General features: G+C 42.2%; 1 protein-coding gene across 1 annotated transcript; it reads right to left on the reverse strand.

The window, feature by feature from the left end:
• Positions 1-6,344: 6,344 nt before the first annotated feature.
• On the reverse strand, positions 6,345-26,827 carry PURG (purine rich element binding protein G). Its single transcript, XM_075283736.1, has 3 exons — positions 26,655-26,827; positions 11,142-11,211; positions 6,345-7,566 (listed from the first exon to the last, which is right to left on the reverse strand). Exon 3 carries the CDS (start codon positions 7,546-7,548, stop codon positions 6,574-6,576), a length of 975 nt encoding a protein of 324 aa, XP_075139837.1. The 5' UTR covers positions 7,549-7,566; positions 11,142-11,211; positions 26,655-26,827; the 3' UTR covers positions 6,345-6,573.
• Between the last annotated feature and the right edge of the window lie 504 nt (positions 26,828-27,331).

The raw sequence follows: 27,331 nt of genomic DNA on the forward strand, positions 1-27,331 counted from the left end.
TAGGAACCCCTCCCCCCAAAGAAAAAACAAAAACCACAGACATGTCGGGAAAAAGAGCACTGTGTAGCTGTAGCCCAAGTTTGAAAAACTACATCTACCATTAGTGAGGAAAAGTTAGGAAATCCTAACAAAACTACAGTTGTGAACTATAAAGAAAAAGTATGTTTTTGTACTGTGTTAGCCAGTGGGTATGAAATATTAAAAAAAACAAAAAAACAACAACTTGAGAGTCTTCAGTAATTGATACCTTTTTTAATGGCTAACTAATACTGATGACAGATTACAAGCTTCCGAAGCTCTCGGCCTCTTCCTCAGGTATAGATCCTCTTCCTATACCTGAAGCAGAGGCCGAGAGCCTCAAAAGCTTGTAATCTGTCATCAGTATTAGTTAGCCATTAAAAAAAAGGTATCAACTACTGAAGACTCTCAAGTTTTTTTGTTGTGAACTATGAATACTACAAGCTCAGAGTGTCAACAGGATTATATAAAATTCCATACTTCAATAAGGATATACACCAGAGGATTTGTTTTAGCACAGCCAACAACACTGTTAGAGTGTGGTACTTCCAGTTTAAGTAAAACACAATATAACTGTATGCTGACTTCATAGAAACATCGGGTTAAACAGTATTCACTATAGAGAGCTTCTAATCTGAATTTAACAACGATGATACTTTACAAGACAAGAACAACACAATTTGCCTTAACTGAACTATGCATGGAAGCAGATCTGAGTATTAGAAATCTAAAACAGACATACACATAATTAAGTATATGTTATAAACTCCTACAATGGTCTGTATTATGTTAAAAGCACGCCCCGCCACCACATACATTTTATATATCATATATATTGCACAGGTCCTCTACATCAGCGCTATTAATATTAGCACCAAACATAATATAAGAACTTCAGTAATTCACATAACACTCATACTACATCATGACCTTAGAAAGGCTATAAATATTTCTTCTACATCTTGTAAACTCTTTAATAATATAAAATACGCTTAAAAAATAATCTCAATGATACACTGGGCATCTGAAGTTGCTAAAGTTTGAGAATAAAGTGGAAGTTCACACAGTGACAGAGTCACTAATGGCCTATCCACATAGCAAACCCTTTTGACAAAGTGCTTAAGTAGTAGTAGAGAGGTAAGGTCAGTCATATTAACCATGTCCCTTCATGGATTACCATAGGTAACTGGTCTTCCCTAGAAATGGGGGTGATGTCCACAACACTTGGGGTGTAGTACTAGTTAGTATTGTATAATGAAATATCTTCATTGGAATAGCATTATGTTTGCATCCAAGACAAGTGAGTAACATTGGCCAGAACCTTGGTTCTGCAGCTTATCACCACATTGTGTCAATCATTATTAAAAGAATGGAAATTCAGTCTTTGCATTAGCTCAACACAGGCTACACTTTCTGTCTCCCAAGGTAACGTCTTATACCACTCCCAATAACAATATGGCAGTTTTTAAAGTTTAGTCTTGATACAGTTTTTTCAGTCCTGGTTCAGATGTTGGAAAATGAAGAGGAATTTGAGGCGGACATAAATCTTGAATTCCTCTTCATCTCACATCCTCATTCCCTAGCTCCCTATATTATTCCACTGCTGTTTAGGCCCAGATAAATAGGCCTAACCAGAAGGCAGTCTTGAGCTGTGCAATCTGTAGCAAGATTTTATTTATTTATTTTTTAGCAACCTGCTCTGATCTCTGTATCCCATTGAAAATAATCAGGGTGAAATCTGCCACAAAATTAACATCAGATTCCACCAAATGAACAGAACCTAAGTCATGATTCTTACAGAGAGGAAAAGCAGAACACATTTGTTGCAATTTTGGATCAACTCAGTTTTGGGTAAAAACAAAACATATGAAGAAATAGCACCCAAACTGTGATGCTGAAGCAGAAGACCAGTATGACATGGTTGGAAACCCCTGCAATACTACTAAATCAAACTAAGATGACTATAGAACCCCCAAGGCAATTAAGTCTGAACATTGATACCATAATAAGGATGTCAAACTTGTGCAATAATATGGCTGTGTGAAAACAGCCTTAGTGCACAGTTAAAAAAAAAAACCAAAACCATATCTGTAAAATGCCAAGTATTTTTGCTGCAGTTCGGCACACCGAGTAGCCCTATTAGTGGAGTTTATCAGTGTGTGGCCTGTTTTAGTGATAGGCAGCAATAGGAGACAGATTTTGCTAATTCTAACCTGTTTTCCATATTGGAGTCAGTGTGCCTGTAAACCGCTCTGTAAATCTACTCTTAAGTTGGCTAAGCAGATTACATTAAAGGAGATATATTTTACTTATTTATGACACCAATATCAGATTGTTAAGGGTTTGACAGCTGCTATTGTACACTAGTTGGAGCTGGAGGCAGTTTATTCTGGTTCCTGTATAGTAGCTGGTCGCTGGTACTGCAGCTCAGCTGTCACTGAAATCAATGGGAGCAGAGTTGCAATGATGGCATCCGGCCACTACACAAGAGCATGAAGCCAACTGCTACCCACTCCATGCAGTGTATATTATGGGCATTGGAAGCAGCCCTGAACAAGATTCATTTAGGGGTTGGTTCTTCAATAATCAGATATTTATGGCCTATCCTAAGAACAGGTCAGCTAATCATCTAAGGGTGCATTCACACGGAGAAAAATGGTGCTGAATTTGGTGTGGAATCCACGTCAGATTCAGTGCTGAAAAAAAACCTCCCATTGACTTCAATGGGTTCCTTTTTCTGTTAGCAGAAAAAGGATCCCATTGAAGTCAATGGGAGGCTTTTTTTTTTTTTTACAGCACTGAATCTGACGTGGATTCCACACTAAATTCAGCACCATTTTCCTCCGTGTGAATGCACCCGAAGGTGTATTCAGTTGTCCAGACTTTCCCCTGGCAGCAGATGGTGGGAGGGGAACAAAAAATAAATGAAAAATCTGGGTCACCCTTTTCAATCTAGTTTTATCAGATACAATTTTCTTTTTATTATAGTTCATTTATGCTCAGCAATCTCACAGAAATGGAAAGCTTATTGTTTCTTCACTATGCACAGGAACCCAAACTAATGTTTCCAGTAGCAGACAACTGAGGCTGGGTAAAGGCAGACTAAAATGTTCTATGGAATTACTGATTAATCCAGAAAATCTACTTTCCCCTATGAGCACCGATTCACTTTCCAGATGTTTTTCTGAGGACCTTATAACACTGCTCTGTCACTTACTATTTTGCTCTGCTCACACTAGCATCATGACTTTGAAGATGGAAATGGAGCTGGCGTCCTTCAAGATCCTTTTTCCCCACTCTCACTAACTTATGTTAGATGTTGACTTCTTTACTAGATGGAACAAAACCAGTTCTGCTTTTCTAACATTTAACAAGAAGCATCAATGGCAAAGAAAATCATAATGGAGCACATGCTTTAAAATGGTTGTAGGCAGCTGCAAATGCCCACATGCATAACATGTCTGGTTGAGTGGAAATAAAAAATCTCCGTTGCTGAAATTTCTACAACATGATCATTCTTTTACAATATACGTGCATAAGAAGGACATTGAAAACTCCTCTTTAAACAAACCTGTGACATCAAACTAGCCAAAGATTTGTCAGAAATAGACATTAGTGGGTGTCCATGAACTACTTATCAGAATGAAGAGACAAGAACAATTGGTGAGATTTATTATGCCTTGTATGCCAGTTTTCTGGCATACAAGGCATAAAAAAGTTGAAGTTGACCCCTGTCCAGTGCAGGGCATATGAACATATTTATAGGTCGGTCTTCTTAAATCACCACCAGGTCCCCAGAGCATAAAGGGGTATTTCCATCACAAGGATCCCATTTAAACTGCTCGGTTATGTAAAAATCAAGAGTTTTCCGAAATACATTACAAATGTTGCTTTGTTCTACTATATCAGATTCCTACCCACTGTTTACATCCAGTTGCCTTGATCCCTAGCATGAAGTGGCCTGCCGGGTAACATCACTCTCTGATCTTTAAAGCGGGCGGGGTGCACAGTTCTAGGGAGCATGCCTGATCTCAGAATAGTGATCTTCTGCTCTTAGTGTTATCAGGTCAGATCATTGAGGTTTACTGATGACCTGACAGTGGGCCTGCTCAGTGTGAGGGTAACTCTGTAAGTAAATACAGACATAACAGTATTGTGTTCAGTACAAGGTCACTGTTCTTCATCTTACCACTGGCCTTAGCTGTTCATCAGCCTGTCCAACCAGCTGGCTGGCACAAAATAGGAAGTGCCAAGAAAACAGCCAGCAAGCTGGTGAATGAGGGATATGGGAAAATCCATTTAATGTTAACAGAGCTCCCACAGACACGATTGTGACCCCAAAGTTCATGTGCAGAGTGCAGGCCACCTCCCAAACACTCATCAGACTCTGGAATATTTTTTTTTTTTAGGTCACTAACCTTTAGTATCTTGCATGGATAAAGAAATGAAGGGTAGATTAATATATTCAATTCAGTTCTTATATCACATTTTAATGCAAGATTTTAGTCATTAAAAGCCCTAAGAATTTCAGGAATGATAAATTAGTCAATATGGGATATGAAATACATCAATTACAACTTGCTCGCATTGTTCTACCAGTCTTTCCTATTTACTAACATTTATGATACCCTTTCTGTTGCTATGTTCTATGGACGGAATGCAAAAGTGAACAAAAAAAATGCATCTGCAATTCCACTAGTTTTGAACACAAATGATGCTTTAGGGCTGTGTTCACATCCGTTTGAGTGGCCCTGAAGCAGATTTCATCAAAAAATGGAACCACATGAGCCCATTAATGCGTTCCTGCAATACCATTATTTTTCGATTTCTTCTATAACAGAAGAAAAAAGTGGAAATAACATACAAAAGTAAATCTCAACCTAAAGAAAGCAAACAAAATAATTCCGACAAGTTATTTTGTAATAAAACAAAATGAATTGAATGAAATGTAAAACAATATATCACAGCAGCGGTGTGCTTTGGTGCGGACAAACTGTAATGTTACCCCCCTCCCCCCACCTGCATTTATCACCTACTGTTCAGGAATAATAAGAACGGGCCTTGACAGATAGAAGAGTTATTGTTACTGTGGGATATTTCTGGTTGTTACATTCATCCCCAAATTAGCAGTGTGAACATGTTCTCCATACTACAGGCACTGTGATTAGCAGCAACAGTGTTAAGTGATACTTACTGTATACCCCACTTATAATCATTACTAAAGATAACTCTATAGATATGCTTAACATGCATAACTATGGTATACATACAATTTATAATTAAACACTAATGGTTCATATATATATTTATAGATATATATATATAATTTTATCTTTAAATAAAAAATAAAACTTTTCAGTGCTTCTACACCCAACATACAAAGTCAGCAACCCCTTGTGCAAAACAATACATAAAGAAGGGCAGATTTTGGTATGGTTCAATTGTCCTTTGTCAAAAGAGAGAACCCTATGCCACTATTCAGGTGGAATTATAGGTCTTTCCATTTTTTTTCTTTGTTAAAGCATCCAAACGTTCTTTGCTAGGAGATGCTGCATAAACACAATCAAACAATACTTAACAAAAAGAAAATTTTAACATTCACTAATAGCTTTTCCGTGACCTGACACTCACACGCACACACATTGGATAGAGGGTCAGTTACTTTGACTTACGATATAAACAATTTGTCATAGTAAAACAGGCCTATACAGAGGTGCACCATAATCTATATATATATATATATTTCTATATAAAATAGCCATGAAGGGAGGAATATTGTTAAAAAGCATAATTCTACTCTTTTACATACGCTAACTGCCACTGTCTGGATGTATTATCTATCCCCAGTTACAGTGTGGCTGTTTTGTTGACACTTGAACAGTTTTTTTTGTTGAGATGTATAAATTCCTTGGCTGTAAACAGTGTAAACAGTTAACACACACTGTCAGCTACCATTCATCTCTTTGTTGCTGATGGATCCTGCATCCAACAGACATTCTAAACTCTAAACAGAGTTTTACAAATGTGTAAATGCATTTCATATACATTCACAGTTAATAAATGCCCTGTATATAAGCTTGTCAGAGCTGAAAGCAATCTGGAAATATAAAAAAAAATAAAAAAAAGAAAAAAAGATTAGATCATCTTTTTTTTTTGTGTAATATATCTATAAATCTATGCAATTAGAAATATAGATCTAATTTAATTCACTTTGATAGTGCAATTCAAGCCTTACCTAAAGTATTTTAAAAGGTTGAACTTTGTGCTGATCAAAATGAAAAAAAAAATAAAATAAAAAAACAAACAAAAAAAAAACATGTACAGTCTTGACTTTATTGAAGCAGCTCTATCAGAGGCTGGTAAGCTCATAGGAGTGTTTGTGTTGTAGACTAAAACATGGACATCAGACTTGAAGGATTCTTCTGTTCATTGATACTCTGCTAAAAAATAAAAAGGAATGAACAAAAATGAAAAATAGGGAATCTTCTAAAAGACTACAGAATTTGTCTCCGATAAAAAGACTTCAATTTTGTAAGGTGTTCACTGGCATTTTCTCTACTCAGGACATTCTTGCTCTTCACTACTGTCCACACGTACATCCATTCTCTTTTCTTTATGGCTATTGTAAATTTTTCTCATTTCCTCTTCATATTTGATAAAATTGTCCCCAAACCTTGTCCATACCTTGTAAGGGACTGTGATAGTGTTGCGATAGGGTGGTCTAACCTCGCTTACCCTCAAGAATATGCCATAGCGGTTGGAGCCCACATCAAAGTAGAACCTCTTATTGTCCACACGGAAAGATGTTCCTTCTGGAAGCTCAGGTGGCTCATCCCCACCACCTCGTCTTTCTTCTATATCTCCTTCTCCATAATCTTCAATAAGCTGAACTAATGCATCTCTAAATTCAATCATACCTTGCGCTGGCAAAACTATTGTTTGCTCTTGACCTAAACTCTGACCAAAATATCCAATCATTCCAGGTCCTCTGGTCATGGTTTGTCTAATCCTTAAAAAACGCCCCCGTTGGTTCTCTTTAAGGTCTAAATAATATTTCCTATTGTCTCGTTCAATATATTCAGTCTTAAGAACACTGTGTGTTGCAGGTTCTTCTGATCCAACAGAACCTGAAGGAGAGGCTGGATGAGGCCTCCTCCTAGAATCATGCTCTTTATCACTTCCGTGTTCACTTCTTTGTGAATGACTACTTCGAAGACCAAGATGAGCATAATGCTCTATAAAATCTCCTAAACAATCTTTCAATTCAGCAGCCACAGACAAGGATAACGTCAACTTGCTTTTTCTAATATTATCCTGTCGCCCTCTACCAATCCATACTTCCGCAATCTTTAAAAAACGACCACGTGCGCTCTGCTTGACATCCAAGTAAAACCTTTTTTTTTGAATGTCGACCCTCTTGGATGCTAGCTCTTGAATTTCTAGATTCTGTGTGGAGGAGTAGCTGTACTGCTGCGGGTAAACACTCCTGCTTATCCCTGCACTCTCTCTTTGGCCTCTTCCTCGATCCATATTTAATCTTTCAGTCAACTAGAAATAAAAAAAAATATATAATAAAAGCAATTAGTATTCTGTATAAAAAAAATAAAATAAGATAAAGTGAAAATTACAACACACCACCCCACATACACAGGGCCATTCACCATGCTTTTCATTATGAAAGCCCCAGGGCTTTTTCTGCCGCCAATGCAAATTATGATCTGCAGAGAACTACCAGCAATAATTATGTGATGCCTTTTAGCATTACCACAATACAGGCACAAATATTTATTAATCATCTCATTTTGATTAATACAAATAGGAGAAGCGTAATAATTCAGAAGTTGAATCATACATATTTTGATGGCAACAAATCTCCAGAGCTCCCATAGAAGGGAATGGAAAATATATTCACAATAAATTGAAAAGCATGGTGTGCAAAGTTTTAATTTTTGAAATGTCACTATTTTTTTTGCCTGTGGCTCATGTGCAGATTTCTATAAAGTACCTTTGAGGTTTTCAACCTACACAAGACTGAAAACCGTGGGTAGAACTTACAACAATAATTTATATATAATATACCGTATATACTCGAGTATAAGCTGACCCGAATATAAGCCGAGGCCTCTAATTTTACCACAAAAAACTGGGAAAACTTATTGACTCGAGTATAAGCCTAGGGGGAAAATGCAGCAGCTACTGGAAAATTTAAAAAATTAAAATGGTCGGAGTTTTTGGGTGCAGTAGTTTCTGGTTGCTGGGTGAGGGGAGGGGGTGTTTTGGTTGTCTGTCTGCCGCTTCCCTGAGCTTGAGGACTTGGGTCCCCCCCCCCCCCCCCCCCATTTGGAACTCAGGGTATCTGCAGTTTTCCTATTGACCCCTTCCCGACGGAATAGGAGCACTGCAGATGCCCTATATTTAGCCTGGCTATAGTCAGACTGAGTTCCAAGTGGGGGGAAAGGGGCAGTTAGAAAACTTTTTTTTCTAGCTACGGCGTTTACTGTACAGGAAAAATATTTTTATAGATTTGTAGAGCGGGCGTCTTTGGACACAGGGATACCTAACATATATGTGTTTCACAGTATTAGTTTTATATGTGTTCTAGGGGAAGGGGGGGGGTGATTTGAATTTTTTTATACTTTTTTTTTTTGCATTTATTAGACCCCAAGGGATCTTGAACCCCAGGTGGTCTGATCACTAATGCAATGCATTATAATGCTAATGTACTGCAATACATTGCAAAATTCGTCATTTCTTTTGCAGGCTGCATAGAGCAGCCTGCAAAAGAAAAGCACTCCAGCCAGGGAGCCTTTATAGAGACGCTGAGGGGAATCCCCGGAAAGAGCACTGAGGGCTGGACCTGAAGGAGAACTGTGGCCGGCCGCCGGCAAAAGCGCTGGAGGGAATCCCTGGCAGACTCGCTGGGCACTCTGTTCTATGACCATATAAGCTTACATACAGTGGCGTAACTAGGAATGGCGGGGCCCCGTGGCGAACTTTTGACATGGGGCCCCCCCGACACCGAAGATCTCAACCGAGTCCCTCTTACGCATTCCTGCGCGCTCTATTATGTTCCATAGTGGCCCCTGCACACAGTATTATACCCAATAGTGGCCCCTGCACACAGTATTATACCCAATAGTGGCCCCTGCACACAGTATTATACCCAATAGTGGCCCCTGCACACAGTATTATACCCAATAGTGGCCCCTGCACACAGTATTATGTCCCTTAGTGGCCCCTACAGGACTAAATACTGTCACGTCACCCGCTGACCGCTATACCAGGACAAATTGTGGATATAAAATCTGGCCCTGTGCATTACAATTTAGTAACTCCATGTGCCTCATATTAATAGCAGTTAACCCCATCATCTCCCTGACATTAACCCCTGTGTGCCTCACCATAAGGGTTACTGATATGTGAGAGACATGGAGGTAATAATAAAGTATCTTCATTATTATTACCCCCATATGTCTCACACATCAGTAACTCTTATGGTGAGGCACACAGGGGTTAATGTCAGGGAGATGATGGGGTTAACTGCTATTAATATGAGGCACATGGAGTTACTAAAACACAAGTAATCACCCCATATGCCTGATATTAATAAGTAACCCCAGTACGTACCTGTGTAGCTTCAGTTTCATTTTCCTTCTTCCTCCAGTGCAGGACGGACGGCAGGAGCTCGGCAGGGATAAGCCCCGTCTCCTCCTCTCATTGGTGGGCAGAGGACAGCAGAGAAAGGGAGGGGGGGAGAGAGGGGGATCGTCCTGAAGAGCTGAGAGGAGCCAGAGCTGCAGCTCCTGTGTCTCAGCCGTTGCTGCAGCTTCGGGGCCCCCTGTTGGTGGAAAGTATTCCACCACAGGGGGCCCCGATCATTATACTCGGGGGTCCGAAAAGACCTCCGAGAATAATGATAGCAGCGGTAGCAGCTGTCACCGGGCCCCTAATGTCCCGGGCCCTGTGGCAGCTGCTACCGCTGCTATGGTGGTAGTTACGCCACTGCTTACATAGTATCATACATGGTGTCAATCAGTTTTGCTGCTGCTGATATTCCCATTTTAGTTAAAGCACATTTTGCATTTTACTTTGATGCTGTGGGAGTGTATTATAAGGAGCAGTCCGCTCCCCTCCTTGACACCTAGATTAATATGTAATTCTTTATGTAGATTGTGAGCCCCATATAGGGCTGACAATGTACATTTTTTTCCTATCAATATGTCTTTGGAGTATGAGAGGAAATCCACGCAAACACAGGGAGAACATACAAACTCCTTGCAGATGTTGTCTCTGGTGGGATTTGAACCCAGGACTCAAGCGCTGCAAGGCTGCAGTGCTAACCACTGAGCCACCGTGTTGTCCCGTTTAACATGCAATTCTGTCAGGAGTAACTGTACAAGAGCAAAGAAACAGCTAAAGAAAAGTCCACATAATTGATCATCATATAGAAGATCCAGAAACAATAAACTGCAAATATAGAGCAGATATATGCATATAACTACTTAAAGAGGACCTTTCATCAGATTGGGCACAGGCAGTTCTATATACTGCTGGAAAGCTGACAGTGCGCTGAATTCAGCGAACTGTCGGCTTTCCCGATCTGTGCCCCGGGTAAAGTGCTATCGGTCCCGGTACCGTAGCGCTTTATAGTCAGAAGGGCGTTTCTGACAGTTACCCAGGGACGCCCTTCTGCCCAGCAGCGCCTATCGCGCTGTACAGTGTCAGCGGTGAGGAACGCCCCCTCCCCTCCTGATAATACTAGTCTATGGACGAGCACTGTGAGCAGAGGGAGGAGGAGTTCCTCCCTGCTCCACAGTACAGTGTGATAGGCGCTGCTGGGCAGAAGGGCGTCCCTGGCTAACTGTCAGAAACGCCCTTCTGACTGTAAAGCGCTACGATACCGGGACCGATAGCGCTTTACCTGGGGCACAGATCGGGAAAGCAGACAGTGCGCTGAATTCAGCGCACTGTCAGCTTTCCAGCAGTATATAAAACTGCCTGTGCCCAATCTGATGAAAGGTCCTCTTTAAAAATGCCATTTTTCAGCATGGGATAAATAGGATTTTACAGTGGCAACACCACCACCAAGATGAGGGACACTTAGAAGTGGATCTGTGACTCACCTGTGATCAAGCAGAGATATCATCAAGAACAGGGTTTGACAGCACCACTTCAGAATTGTAATTTCCGCTCCTGTTGATAAACAAATGAATAGTTAATTTTAGATTTATTTCAATACACAAGCAAGATTTTTCTATTCAAAGCATGCATAATACAGTGAAATCTCTTCTTTGAGGTGGTCATCCAAATTTGCACAAAAAATAGTCTTTACAGGTGTGATCCTCTCAAATACACTCAGGGCCAGAAGTCACGGGAAGGCGTGTCCCACTGCAGATTGTGTCGGATATGACGCTCAGTGTGACGCAATGCGGCCTATGGTGCTAGTGTCGCCAGGATATCTCAGCAGTCTGATGCAGACGTCGGTGCAAGACGCATGGAGCATAGCATTTTGGGGATTACCCAGGAATTTGGGTTTCCGAGGTCAACAGTGTCTCAGATGGACCTGCAATATTGCAGAGACAATGTTGGCAACCGCGTAAACCAGCGCATCGGTCAACCACGAGTGTTCGATGAAACATCGTCAAGTCCCCTTCTAGAGTCATACGGGGCTCTCGACGGTCTAATGTGGGTCAAATCACTGCCGATATGAATGTGGGGCCCCAGGACCCCATTTCCACCAGGACTGTATGCCGAGAACTGCACTACATAGGCTTCAACAGTTGATGCCTGTCCCGTGTCCGTTTGCTGTCCCGTGACACAGAGCTGGAAGACTGGCATGGGCCGTGACCATTGTCATTGGACCATGGAACAGAAGTGGCATGTGGCATGGTCTGATGAATTTTGATTCCAGTTGTACAGAGCCGATGGGCGTGTGAGAGAGTGTGGCTTATGCCCCATGAAGCCATCGATCCTGCATGGCAACAGGGACGTGGCCAGATGGGAGGTGGCTCCGTCATGGTCCGGGCCGTGTTCACATGGTCGCAATTGGGCCCCATTGTCCAGGTGCAGGGATCAATGACCAGTGCTCAATACGTGCAACTTATGGCAGTCAATCTGCACCCCTTTCTGATGTTGGAGTTCCCTGATGGGGATGCTGTGTACCAACAGGACAATGCAACATGTCATCGCTCGTTGGTGGCACGGGCCTGGCTTAATGAATACACCAGTGACCTCACGACCCTCAAATGGCCTGCCCACTCACCCGACCTCAACCCCATAGAGCATTTATGGGATTTTGTGGATATCAATGTCCACTCTATGGATCCAGCGCCAACTACACAGGACCGAATAAGGGCTGCAGTGCAGACTGCGTGGATCAATATCCCTCCAGAACTCTTCCAACATCTCGTGTAGTCCATGCCTCGTCATCTTGCTGCAGTTATCAGGGCTCGCGGAGGGGCGATCTGCTATTGAAGGTGCATCCGGTACCTTCCAATGACTTTTGGCCACTGAGTCTAATAAAGCATACAGAATGCAAGTGTCTAATATAGTCAGCAAGCATGTACAAACCCCCATATAATGATGAATGAACCAATTTTTTTAATTTTTTTTTTTATTTAAAGATATTACACAGAACCAAGCCTAAACTGGGACTAATAAAAGCGCCATAATACTGTACACAAATCACTCCAACCCACACATGTAACTCATCTGAAACAGCACTCACAGAAGTCTGCAATGATGGCTAAATCTAATAGTAACTATTCTCTTCTAATACTTCTGGATCTCTCAACAGCTTTTGACACTGTTGACCACCAACTCCTCCTCACTATGCTCTGCTCTGTCGGCCTCACGAACACCACGCTCTCCTCTCATCTCTCAGACTGCACTTTCAGGGTATCATTTTTGGACCGTCTCTCCTCCTCGCCATTGGGCTCCCTGCTCTTCTCTCCCTACACAGCCACCATTGGACAAACCATCACCAGATTTGGCTTCTGGTAACATCTTTATGCTGATGACACCCAACTATATACGTTATCCCATGACATCACCCCTGCACTAATACAGAATACCAGTGACTGTCTCTCTGTTGTCTCAAATATCATGTCTTTGACCCATCTGAAACGGAATCTCTCAAAGACTGAACTACTACTGTTTCCACCATCTAATAGATCTGTCTCTGATATATCCACTGCAGTCTCCAGTCTTACCATAACTTCTAAGCAGTATGTCCGCTGCCATGTGGTTATGTTCGACTCGGACCTTTCCGTCACTCCCCATATCCATCACTCACACGTTCACGTCATGTCCATCTCACAACATCTCCAGAATCCGCCCTTTCCTTATCTCAGACAAATTAAAGACATATATTGTTGCCCTGATTTACTCTCGTCTTGACTACTGTAACCCAGCCCCTTACAAAATCAGTCTTCCCCTTACTAAACTCTCCCCTGTACCATCTACACTCACCGGCCACTTTATTAGGTACACTATGCTAGTAACGGGTTGGACCCCCTTTTGCCTTCAGAACTGCCTCAATTCTTCGTGGCATAGATTCAACAAGGTGCTGGAAGCATTCCTCAGAGATTTTGGTCCATATTGACATGATGGCATCACACAGTTGCCGCAGATTTGTCGGCTGCACATCCATGATGCGAATCTCCCGTTCCACCACATCTCAAAGATGCTCCTCTATTGGATTGAGATCTGGTGACTGTGGAGGCCATTGGAGTACAGTGAACTCATTGTCATGTTCAAGAAACCAGTCTGAGATGATTCCAGCTTTATGACATGGCATTGCATTATCCTGCTGAAAGTAGCCATCAGATGTTGGGTACATTGTGGTCATAAAGGGATGGACATGGTCAGCAACAATACTCAGGTAGGCTTTGGCGTTGCAACGATGCTCAATTGGTACCAAGAGGCCCAAAGAGTGCCAAGAAAATATTCCCCACACCATGACTCCACCACCACCAGCCTGAACCGTTGATACAAGGCAGGATGGATCCATGCTTTCATGTTGTTGACGCCAAATTCTGACCCTACCATCCGAATGTCGCAGCAGAAATCGAGACTCATCAGACCAGGCAACGTTTTTCCAATCTTCAATTGTCCAATTTCGATGAGCTTGTGCAAATTGTAGCCTCAGTTTCCTGTTCTTAGCTGAAAGGAGTGGCACCCGGTGTGGTCTTCTGCTGCTGTAGCCCATCTGCCTCAAAGTTCGACGTACTGTGCGTTCAGAGATGCTCTTCTGGCTACCTTGGTTGTAACGGGTGGCTATTTGAGTCACTGTTGCCTTTCTATCAGCTCGAACCAGTCTGGCCATTCTCCTCTGACCTCTGGCATCAACAACGCATTTCCGCCCACAGAACTGCCGCTCACTGGATGTTTTTTCTTTTTCGGACCATTCTCTGTAAACCCTAGAGATGGTTGTGCGTGAAAATCCCAGTAGATCAGCAGTTTCTGAAATACTCAGACCAGCCCTTCTGGCACCAACAACCATGCCAAGTTCAAAGGCACTCAAATCACCTTTCTTCCCCATACTGATGCTCGGTTTGAACTGCAGGAGATTGTCTTGACCATGTCTACATGCCTAAATGCACTGAGTTGCCGCCATGTGATTGGCTGATTAGAAATTAAGTGTTAACGAGCAGTTGGAAAGGTGTACCTAATAAAGTGGCCGGTGAGTGTATTCTGAATGCAACGACCAGGCTCATCTATCAATCTAGACGCTACAGTGATGAGTCCGGTTTGTGTCAGTCACTACACTGTATGCCTATTCAATGCAGAATCCTACCAATATTATAAATGTGAAAGTTTGTGAGTTTGTTACTCTTTCACACAAAAACGGCTGAAATGATTTGGATGAAATGTGGCACATAGATATATTGTAACCTTGATTAAAACATAGGCTACTTTTTATCCCGGTAAATCTAATTTCTCACAAACTTATAAAACAACGAGAGTTCCGAAGGTAGCCAGAAGTCACAGACTTCTCCTCAAGCAAAGATGAGGAGAATTGAGTAAGCTAGGCTTCAAGCGGCTCTTAGAGCAGCCGAAACAATCACAGGAACAGTGTGAGGAACAAGCTCAGTGGCATACCAGCTTGAGAGCTGCTGAAACGCCCGAGTAGGCAGACCATTGACGCCAACAACATGCTCATTATATGGTGTCCCAGCTAGCTGCCGAAATACCGGAACAACGCAAAGAACAGATTCAGTAGCAGGACAGCTTGAGAACTGCCAAAACGCCGCAGCAGGCGAACCATCGACGGCAGAAATTTCCTGAATATAGAGGGATCATCGACACAAAAAACACGCAGGCAGAGGCTAGTACATTATAAACTTATCACCGTCATCTCCAATGACGTAACACTAGCATCCCCTATTATCAGAACCTCCCACTCTCGTAACCAAGACTTCTAAGTTGCACCACTTCTCTGGAATGCTCTACCCTGGACCATCAGATTAGCACACAATTTAAATTGCTTCAAGTGCAGACAAAAGACACATCTTTTCAGACAAGCCTATAAAAATCCTAATATAAACCCTTCTGCAGTTAGAATCCCTAAATCTAACCCTCTGTTCACATTCCTGCATTACACCACAAGATATGATACAGTTTCAGACTGTAACTTTATATGTTCAGGCACCATATGCACATTAAAGGGATCCTATCATTGGATACCCTTTTTTTCTGACTAACACATAGGACTAGCCTTAAGGCTATTCTTCTCCTACCTTTACTTGTCTTCTCCACGCCGCCGTTCGGTAGAAATCCGGGTTTTCTTCGGTATGCAAAGGAGTTCTCTTGCAGCACTGCGAACGGTCCCCAGCACTCAAACAGCACTGGGGGCATCCCCAATGCTGCGAGAGAACTCTCCAGCAACACCTCCATCTTCTTCTGGAAAGCCGTCCCCCTGCGTCTTCTTCCATGCCAGCGTGTAAGTGGCCATTTTCTTGTGGCCGTTTACAGTTTACTGAGTAAGCGGCCATTTTTTTGGTGGCTGCGGGCATGCGCAGTCAGCTCTGCCCGAGGCCTACAAGATTGAAATCCAGAACGGAAGAAGATGCAGGGGAAGGGCGTTCCAGAAGAAGATGGAAGCGTCGCTAGAGAGTGCTCTAGCAGCATTGGGAACGCCCCCAGTGCTGTTTGAGGGTTGGGAGAGAACTCACTTGCATACAGCGCAGAGAAGACATCTAAAGGTAGGAGAAGAATAGCCTTTCTTAAGGTTATTCCTGCATCTTAGTCAGAAAAAAAAAGGATGTTAGGATCCCTTTAAAGAACACTGGTGATGGCTCATACAGCTTTTTTATGTGTAATGAAAGCAACCTGTATCACAAAAATGTCTGGACCAGTGAATAATCATTGCTACCTCGTGTCACCCCTTCAACCTCATTGATTGTAAGCTCTTCAGTCCCATTGTGTGAATTGATTACTCCTTTTGTAATGTATCTTTTTGTCTATATTTGAACCCTATAATTTGTAAAGTGTTGCAGAATATGTTGGTGCTATATAAAATTATTATTATGCTACTACTAGGGTCATGTGACACCCAAATGCCCATGTCAAGGGGAGCAAAGTACTAAAACTACACCAGGAAGTACAGGTGAAAAAGTCAAGAGGTCCCTTAGTACATCAGGTATGTGTTAGAACCAAGTAGAAAAGTCCTATCAAATGTGAGGCACATAAAAGGACAGGAAGTATTACTTAGGGGACACAGGAGTTGAGGGGGGGGGGGGGGGGGATCTCCTAGAGACAGAGGAAGTGGGTCTTCTCTTACGCCTGGAAATTTTACAAAATGGGGAAGGTGGTGGGGGCAGGGGTCCCATTTCCCAATCTTGAATAAGAGGTACCTGATGTCAAGGATATCACAGAAGGGTTTTGGCCTCAATGAGTACGAAGGTGGCAGAGCGGCCATCCCTCCTTGCGGTTAGGGCAAACAGGAAGCCCCATCTGCAGGATATTTAATTCTCTTAAGTGGATCAAGAAAGGGCTGACAAAGCCTATGTTTATTGTAGGGCCTCCAAAGTGACCTTCAGAACCTCCTCCTCGTAGCCTCCGGGAGTCCGCAAACCTGTATATTAGGTCTGCGTCCTCCGAGTTCCTCTAGGTGGCGACTAACCTCTTTACATGTTTTTGCATGTAAAGTGACAGTCTCTTGGCAATGGAAAATATACTGGTGGGTGTAGTCATGAGCCCCCTCCATTGAGTCCACCCTGCCTTCTAATTGTTTCAAGTCACTGCTGCAATACTAGACACTCAGGTTTGTTTGATTTTGAAGATTAGGGCCTGAAAGTCTTTTTTTTTTTTCTTGAAGGCTGTAGGAGAAAGTCCTGTCAGTGGAGGTACATAGTATACATTAGCATTGGGGCTTTGATCTGAGGAGCTCCAAGCGGCAGCATGCTTGGCTGTACTGTTGAGGGATGAAGATGTATTGAAGGGAATCATGCCGTTGAGCAGACGGCGCGGGTGACTTTGAAGGGCAAGAAGACGACAAATGCAGTGGCCAATTTTAGGGGTATTGGCAGGCTGTAATATATTGGGGCCCAGTACTGATTGTGGGACTAGCATGGAGTCCTATTCTTAACTTCTGAATCATTACGGAGTCATTATTGCCAGATGAGCTTCTCTATACGTCCTTCTGACCCTAGAGGAATTCTTCTACTTCAATAAACTGAAACAAACATCTTTTCTTACCAATTAGGGTCAGTTCAAACAGCGGAAAATGAAAAGGAATAACCCACACTAGGATCTGGACCCCCAGTCAAAATATCAGGAAAAATATTTATGCAGGTCCAACAATCGTTTGATCAACTGGAAGACATGAATATCAAATTTGATCAAATAAACAACTACTACAAAATGTATTGTTCCCATGCAATACCTATGACTGTAGAAACTGAGAACTTAGGCACTAAATTTGTCCCCATGGATGGACATGGCCTAAGCCAGGGGTAGGGAACGTACGGCTCTCCAGCTGTTGCAAAACTACAACTCCCAGCATGCATACTGGCTCTGCTGTTCTGGGAACTCCCATGGAAGTGAATGGAGCATGATGGAAGTTGTAGTTTCACAGCAGCTGGAGAGCCAAAGGTTCCCTACCCCTGGTCTAAGCCAATCAAAGCAATGCTTTGAGTAAGGAGCCATGCGCTATGAAATGCATAAGCTATCTGTTGGCTACATGAGGATATATCTAGTTACTCTTTTTAACATGTGAATAAAAGTTAAATTTTATTAAAGAAGTTTTTCCGTGAAATGCTAGTATTTTTATCATTTCAGGAAAGTCCTTAAACCTTTTTCCCTTGAGTCCGGGGGTCTTTCCAAGCAGCACGGAAATTGATTGGAGTCAATCGTCACAACATATTTATGGGTGAGCTGGAAGAAACGCTGTATTAAAGAGGACCTTTCATCAGATCGGGCACATGCAGTTCTATATACTGCTGGAAAGCTGACAGTGCGCTGAATTCAGCGAACTGTTGGCTTTCCCGATCTGTGCCCGGTGTAAAGCGCTATCGGTCCCGGTACCGTAGCGCTTTACAGTCAGAAGGGCGTTTCTGACAGTTAGCCAGGGACGCCCTTCTGCCTAGTAGCGCCTATCGCGCTGTAGAGTGTGAGCGGGGAGGAACGCCCCCTCCCTCTGCTCACACAGTTCGTCCATAGATGAGTATTATCAGGAGAGGGAGGGGGGAGTTCCTCCCCGCTCCACAGTACAGTGCAATAGGCGCTGCTGGGCAGAAGGGCGTCCCTGGCTAACTGTCAGAAACGCACTTCTGACTGTAAAGCCCTACTGTACCGGGACCGATAGCGCTTTACACCGGACACAGATCGGGAAAGCCGATAGTGTGCTGAATTCAGCGCACTGTCAGCTTTCCAGCAGTATATAAAACTGCATGTGCCCGATCTGATGAAAGGTCCTCTTTAAATTAACATCTGAACACAGCTTTATGAACAGGACCATATAGAAACAAAGTACTAACACAGAGTTACATACAGGAGCAATGTATATAACTCTTTATAATATTATATCTTGTATTATTATTGCTTCCTTATCCATGCAGTCTTGCTCTGTATGCAGTGTTGTGTAGTTGGTAGGCCAAAGCACTGACTCCTACATCACTAATTTCCCCAGCCAGACTGACTCCTGCATAAATGGCTGACTGCCATGCTTAGACAGAAGTAACAAAGCTCCTCTAAAAAATGAAGGGAAAAGGCAGTGATTGTGACAACACAAGACAATCAAACTGCAAAAGAACTGGGGGGAAAAAAAAAAAAAAAAAAAAAAAAAAAGGGCTTCAGTGTTGAGGTGACCAGAGCATTTAAAAGGTTGTGATATAATAATTCAACAATATAACAAGAATGGTGGTGCCGATATCTATTTTCGGCAGCGTAGAGACTGACCAGTGACCCCGGTCTGCCAAGACCCCAATACCTAGTCGATCAGGCCGAAATGGGAGGAAGATGTATAGGCTGACTTCCTCTATACACTGCAAAGCTATACATGGATATCGCACGTTTCATTGCAGTGTATATATTTAGGTCCCTTTGTGGGACAAATTACGGCATCCATAACAACCCATGCAATAAAACAAATATTATTAAACTTTAACTTGCACATATTGGGGGGGTGGGACCAGAAAATATTTAAAAAGTGATCAAAAAGTCATATGCTCCCCTAAATAGTATAAACCCCCCCCAAAAAAGGGAACAAAAAAAAAGAAAAAAAAAAAAAGAACTCAGCCCACAAAAAATATGCCTTTAATAAACTCCTCAAATACGTTTTTGTTCTGCAAAATTAGTAATGCATAAATTTTTTTTAGGAATCGCTGTAATCGTAGGAACCCACAGAATATGATCTCATACCACAAAAAGCAATCTCTTATATGGCTACATCTCCAGAAATATAATATAAAAAAAATAGCTTGTACAATGTTAATAAAAAATAAAAAATTAATCAGCTAATCATTAGAACAATAAATTTGGTGTTTCCAATGTACTCCTCACACAACTTCTTTTAGGGGTGTAGTTTTTAAAATGGGGTCACTTCCTAGGGGGAATTCCATTTTTCTGGTACCTTAGAGGTTCTGCAAACATGGCATGGCATGCAGATAACAAACATCTAAATCTGTGCTCTAAACGCACCATAGCGATCCTTCATATCTGCACCCTGCTGTGTGCCCAAACTGAAGTTTATGCCTACAGCTGTACCCAGAATAACGTACTTAATATCATATATGAGTATAAAGTGCTATTTGGGCATGCCACTTTTGCAGAGCTCCTGAAATTCCAGTACAGTAAAATCCCCTAACATATGACCCCATTTTGGAAACTAAATCAAACGTATTGCGCATGGGAAGTATGTATTTGTGGAAAAACTGCCGTTTCCTCCTTTCACCATCAGCTGCATATTCATTTCTGGAAAATAAATCGTGTCAAAACTTGGGGGTTAAAATTGCTCACTGTACTTCTGGATAAATTTGGAATTTATCCAGAAGTACAGTGAGCAATTTTAACCCCCAAGTTTTGACACGATTTATTTTCCAGAAATGAATATGCAGCTGATGGTGAAAGGAGGAAACGGCAGTTTTTCCACAAATACATACTTCCCATGCGCAATACGTTGTGCCTAGCTTGTATCAGAGACAGACGCTCCAAAAGCTGTTCTGCCCAGGTTAAGGCCAAGGCCCCACGTTGTGGAAATGCAGCTTTTTTTTGTTGCAGATTTTATTGCGCTTTTTGACCCAAAGCCAAGAATGGTTTCAAAAGGAATGGGAAATATATGGGAAGCTCTTATGTTTCTACCTTCTGCTCAATCCACTCCTGGTTTTGGCTCAAAAAAACACAACCACATCTGCAACAAAAAAAAAGCTAACAGCTTTTGGAATGTGTGAATTTCTGCTGATACAAGCAGGCTGCAACATATGAGACACTGAAATGGCGTATCTCTAAAAGAAAAAAAAAATTGCAATTTTCACTTTTCATTATCAGCTGCGCATTCATTTCCTGAAATTAAATTAATTCAACACAAGGGTAAAAAATACTCACTGCACCACTTGATAAATCCTTTATCAGATGTTTGCATATTACACTTTATTGGCAAATCAGGGGCTCTGCAAAAATGGCTTGACATTCAAAAAACAAAATTGTGCTCAAAAAACCAAAATAGTGGTGCTTAAATCACAGTTTACACCACATATTCAACTTTTTTTGTTCCCGGGATAACCCACTTAATAGTTTTAGGCGTGCATGTCTCCGATGACACAAAGTGCTGACCACTGAAATGGCATATTTGTTTAAAAAAAAAATTAAATTTTCACTTTGTACATTAAATTTTGGAAAGCAGTCTTGGGCTCAAAATGATTATACACCATGAGAAATTTTTTGAGAGATGTAGTTTATAAAATGGGCTCACTTTTGGGGGGTTTCCACTGTACTGATACTTTAGGGGCTCTGCAAATGCGACATGACCCCTGAAAACTATTCCAACAAAATTTGCCCTCCAATACCCAAAGAGTGCTCTTTCTATTCTGAACCCCACCATGTACCTATACAGCAGTTTATGACCACATATGGGGTATTCTGTTCTCAGGAGAAATTACTTAATGAACTTTGGGGACATTTTTCTCCTTGAATCTCTTATGAAGCAGCCATTTTCTCGTGGTCGGCAGGCATGTGCAGTCGGCTTGCTCTAGGTCCGAGGCCTAGAAGTTACAAGCCACCCCTGGAAGAAGATGCGTTGAAGACCTCGTTCCAGAAGAAAATGGAGGCGGCGCTGGAGAGTTCTCTTGCAGCATTGGGGATGCCCCCAGTGCTGTTTGAGCGCTGAGGCCCTCCCCCAGTGCTGTGAGAGAACTCATTTACATACTGACAAAAACCGGGATTTTAGGTGAACGGCGGCGCGGAGAAGACAAGGAAAGGTAGGAGACGAACAGCCTTTCTTAAGGCTATTCCGATGTGTTAGGGAGAAAAAAAAGTGATTGAATGATAGGATCCCTTTAAAGGGTTAATACACTTTCCAAATGTTTTGAATTGCAGTTTTGAAAATGGGGTTATTTATGGGGGTGGGTTCTATTATATAGGCCTTTATAATCTCTTTCAGAACTGAAGTGGTCCCTAAAAGATTAGTTTGGAAAATTTTCTCGTAAATCTGGAAAATCGCTGTTACACTTGTAAGTCTTCTAATGTCCAAAATAAATTAAAGGACGATTAAAAGATGATGCCAATATAAAGCAGATAAATGGTGTGTATACAGAGGCCATTTTCTTGCAGCCGGCAGGCATGCGCAATCGGCTTTGCCCTAGGCCTAGAAGTTTGAAGCCGACCCCCGGAAGAAGATGGAGGCAGCGCTGGTGAGTTCTCTCGCAGCATTGATGACGCCACGAGTGCTGCGAGAGAACTCATTTGCATACCGGCGAAAAGCAGGATTTATACTGATCAGCAGCGCAGAGAAGACATCTAAAAGTAGCAGACAAATAGCCTTTCTTGATGCTATTCCTACGTGAGAAGCAGAAAAAAAAAATCAATTTAAATGATAGGATCCCTTTAATGTATTTGGGTGGTAGGACTATCTGAAAAGCAGAGAATTTCACATTTTAAACATTGCAATCTTTTCCAAATTTCTTACTTTTTTATAAATAAATATTAAAATATTTATCAATGTTTAGCTCTTACATGACGTACAATGTATTACGAAAAAAAATATCTCAAAATCACTGGTTTAACCACTTCTGTACTGTACTAGGCCAGTTTGTGATTCAGGACCAGTCACATTTTTGGGTTTTTTTTTTGTATGTTTCGTTTTGAGGGCTAACACATTATCATCATTTGGGTTATTCAATTAATTTTTGCGTCTCTATAAAATAGTTTTTTTTTCTCCGTTAGGGTAATTTTTTATTTTTTATGGTGTTGTCGGGGGTGTGGCTAGAACCTGTAATAAGGGTCTGCTATTGACGTATTTGTTAAATATTATATATTTACAATATTCTCTAGCAGACATGGGGTTAAATTCTACTGACATCACACTTCTATATTTTGGGAACATGGGTGCGGTTAGAGTACACCATTTTAGAAATCTCCTTACATAGCTACAAGATGGAAGGTAACACCCACTCTCATGAACATAAATGAGTGACAGACACACAGGTCGTCATCGTCATCCATGAGGGTCATTCATGAGGGGAATCCATGGGGAAACTATGGCAGGTCTGTCTGCTATCCCTCTCTGTCATCCTGGACAAGATGTCGTGAATATCCCAGATGACCAGACCAGATGATCAAGCATGAACCAAGCTGTAACTACAAGATATCCAGATGATTTAACTTATCTGAAGATGTAAGCTATTGACAATTGACTGATATTTGTGTTATTTGGACATTTTCCCTGTTCCTGTGTTTTCCTTCAAGATATTAATAAACCTCTACACTGTTTTATAACAAGCTGACTTCTTCCTATCGTGGATAAGGCCTACAACACGTGACACAAGTCTATCCCACAATTTCAAGGCCAGGTACGGATATTTAACAGTGGATACAAGTCTCACCGGCAAATACAAGATATTTAACAGTATTATTTTTTTATATTTGTTAATTATTAAAGTATAAAGTCATAATAGACCTTTAGGGACATCTGGTCACTAGAGATGAGCGAACACTATTTGGAACAGCCGTTCCGAATAGCACGCTTCATAGAAATGAATGGAAGCGGCCGGCACATAGACTTTGCCGGCGGCCGGTCGCTTAACTGCCAGCATGCCGGCTACGTCCATTCATTTCTATGGGAGCGTGCTATTCGAAACGGCTGTTTCGAATAGTGTTCGCTCATTTCTACTGGTCACTATTTTTGTGATGGGGAGGTGGATTTCTCCTGTAACTGGGGCTAGTACATTAAGGTCCAGTTGCAGGAAGATTCCAGCCTCCTACCCATAACTGCTGTGCTGATCTATGTCCTGTAGGACCTAACAGCTCTTACAGACTCTGATCCTGGTGGTCCACGTTACTGCTGGGTTAGATTGGAGCTGCACCATGGCGGCGCCCATAGCTGTGTATACAGCACTCATTGTGTACTCAGCGATCGGGAAGGCAGGGATGGTAATAAATCTTGCCTTCCTTCTCTATTAGAGCTCGTGCAGCTGCTAAAAACTGCATGGACAAACCAGCATGTCCTTGCAGAACAAGGAAGCCACTATGTGGACGTAAAAACCCAATGGGCGGATCGGAAGTGGTTACGTTAAAGTGTGTCAAAGATATTGCCATATAAAGTGACACATATGAATTTTAGGCAGTGTCCTCAAGGGATTAACTACACAAACCTTTTATAGTATAGTTAAACCTCTGAGACTACCACTCAAAAGTGTAGCAAAAAGTAGTCTTCTGGGCAGAATGGGGATTGGAGTCTTCTGAAAGATGATCCAGTGTGCATAATATATGATGGAACTGACAATCTGTTTCAGGATATCTGATCTGGATATGGGGTAGTATTCTCAAAGAGGTGGTCTTTGGAACTGGAAACTTCCCCCTATTGACTCCACCCAAAACTGGCCCTGACTCCCACTCTACAGCCCTCTCTGTAGGATTTCCATATTGGTTTCAGCATGATTTTAGTCAAAAAATCATTTTTAAGTGCATTTCAGTATATTCAGGGAAGGAATATATGCAAGTCATACAAATACTTCCTACAGATCTGAAATTTCTGGTCTCCATTGACTTCATGTGTAAATCTTGGGTTGCATAAAACATCTAAAAGGAGCTCTTTGAAAGAAGCTTACACAGACTACATATAGACATACTGCTGTAGGAATACAGTGGAATGATGGTACAATTTCCCACAGTTCAAAAATAAAATATGCCTTACAAGTCAATCAAAAGATCAAATTAAAGTGACAAGATAGTAATAAAGGCAATTATGAATTATGCAAGGATCCTACAAAATACATTCAATGGCTGTCCAGAGCTTGGCAAGGGAAGACATACAACTCCCCTATCCTTGGGTTCCTTACCCGGATCAGTTCTCCTGGGCCCCACGAGAAATATATTTGTGCTAGATATGCGGCAGCCATCTAACATTCTAATTCAGATTCTAATTGCCTGAGGAAGGGTTCTCGCAGCCTGAAATGTTGCTCTTGGCTCTTTGCTCTAACAATATCTACAACCTGTATATGATATTGATTGATATATGATTGGTCTAACATGGAATAAAATAAAACTAAGAAGCAAGTTCAACTATCTGGAGTACTGTCCATCCTTTAAAACAGGGGTTGGGAACCTTCGGCTCTCCAGCTGCTGTGAAACTACAACTCCCATCATGCTTCATTCACTTCCATGGGAATTCCAAGAACAGCAGAGCAAGTATGCATGCTGGGAGTTGTAGTTTTGCAACAGCTGGAGAGCCATACGTTCCCTACCCCTGCTTTAAAACAAGTCTTTACTTCTATCATTAAAAGTGTAATGGGTGGAAAAGTTGGTCTACTGGTAAACTCATATAAGTTTGTCCTAAGCGGCAAAGAATTTCATTTAGCCGATTCCCAGTCGTATCCATAACTGGTAAAGCTTGGCGACAACCAATATGGCCACCATTACAGCTCCTGGAAAGTAATCTCTTAATGACATGACAATCAAATGTAAGAGTCAGATAGGGATGTGAAATTTATTAGTGGATAACTAGAACTGCCATTTACAATCTCAGAAAAGCTTACTCGGCATAGTAGAATAGAGACCGCAATGACTAACTAGAGGTGGTTATTGATGGAGCTGTCCATCATTGATGATACATTTATCATAAGATATTCTGAAGCCTGTAAACGTCCACTCACCCAAAAGAGTCACTCGAGCCTTTCCTGAGTGTTGACATGGGGTCAAGGAGTAAAGACTAGCAGAGACATGGTAGGCACTGAAACCGTAGTAGTGGTGGAGGTGCAATCAGTGAGATGGCTTATGCTTATTACACAGTTTAACCATTTATAAAACTAAATAGATTACTATGTGCAGAAATCCATAAATATCTATATCCCATAAAGTAATATTCTATAAGATGTTGATGATCAATTGTCCTCATCAGCTTCCAGCGAGATGAGCGCTGTCCATGGTGCTGAAAAGTACATATAATTAAGATGTCTTACACCTACACTCCACATCCTTCAGGGTTCCTCCAGTACAATTTACAACAGCCAAGGTTATAGTGTATAATGGTTACGGATCGCACTGGAATGGACCCTAGACTGGTACTTTTCGTGGTTTAGCAAGTCACATTTTCATAGCGATTATCGGTTTTTATTTGAAAGGAAATCTAATCCATGATGGGGAGGCAGCAGATTACCTGGATAGCTGCCAGTGAGTCCGCTATAGCAGCACTGCTTGCCTGACACTGGGCAGGCTTATGTATACCCCGATCCTACTGGGCAGGTATATAGCTCAGCAGTGTATACTGGAGAAATACACAGTTGTGAGATCTCACCGGTCACTTAATAGGGGACTAGCTGCCACCAATATAATACACACAAGGACTATCCTCCCCTGACCTTGCATCTTCCCATGAGCAATGTAGGTGGTTAGCTAGAGAGAGGTGGATAGAGGACAGGCTGACACATCGTGTACCGCGTCTCCCAGCTGTCATGCACGCCGGAGGACAGGCCTCTACTCACTGTTACACGCAGTGCATGGCGGGCCGACCTGTTCCCCGGTGCAGCCTTGAGAACAGCGCTCCTCCCGCTTTCATGGCCGTCCGGGAATGACTCCTCCATCCGCGCGTTGGCGCAGAATGACGTCACCGCCACAAAGTAGCAGAGTCCTGGAGACAAGCCTCGGCTGGCGGAAGTCGTCTGAGAGACTAGTGCATGCCGGGAGGAAAGGTTACCAATCAGGGAGGTGTGGGCTGTAAGGGCGGAAGCGTTCCTCAGGCTTAGCCTCACCTGAGTGCTTTCGCGCCTTTGCTCAATGCAGCAGTGCTAAGCAGCAGATGTCAGAGACTCAGGGCAGACTGTGGTCGCTATCGCTCTCCTGTCATATGCACGTATAAGTAACCAGTAAGTCATGTCGTGATATAGAGTTCGGACAGCAGAAGGAAGTGTAGGTGACATTTCCCAAGACAATTGAGGGCGCTTGTGAAGAACAGTCTTGGGCAGTGGTGAAACTAAAGTGCATTACCCCCTACCCCATTCATTTGGCGTATCCTTGATAGTGATAGTTATGGGTGCTCTAGTTGTGTCCCATAGACTTGAAAAGGGCAAGAGCATGCCTTTTCAGGAATACAGAAAGTAAGCAGTACGGTGCCCGGCTTGTAAACAATGCTGAGTGCTCTGACAAACAGCTGATCTGCAGG

Source organism: Leptodactylus fuscus, chromosome 1 (assembly GCF_031893055.1).
Source record: "Leptodactylus fuscus isolate aLepFus1 chromosome 1, aLepFus1.hap2, whole genome shotgun sequence".
In the NCBI taxonomy this organism is placed as follows: domain Eukaryota; kingdom Metazoa; phylum Chordata; class Amphibia; order Anura; family Leptodactylidae; genus Leptodactylus; species Leptodactylus fuscus.

Excerpts from the sequence above, each read along its gene's own strand:
- PURG (XM_075283736.1), bottom strand. The coding sequence starts at position 7,548 with ATGGATCGAGGAAGAGGCCAAAGAGAGAGTGCAGGGATAAGCAGGAGT.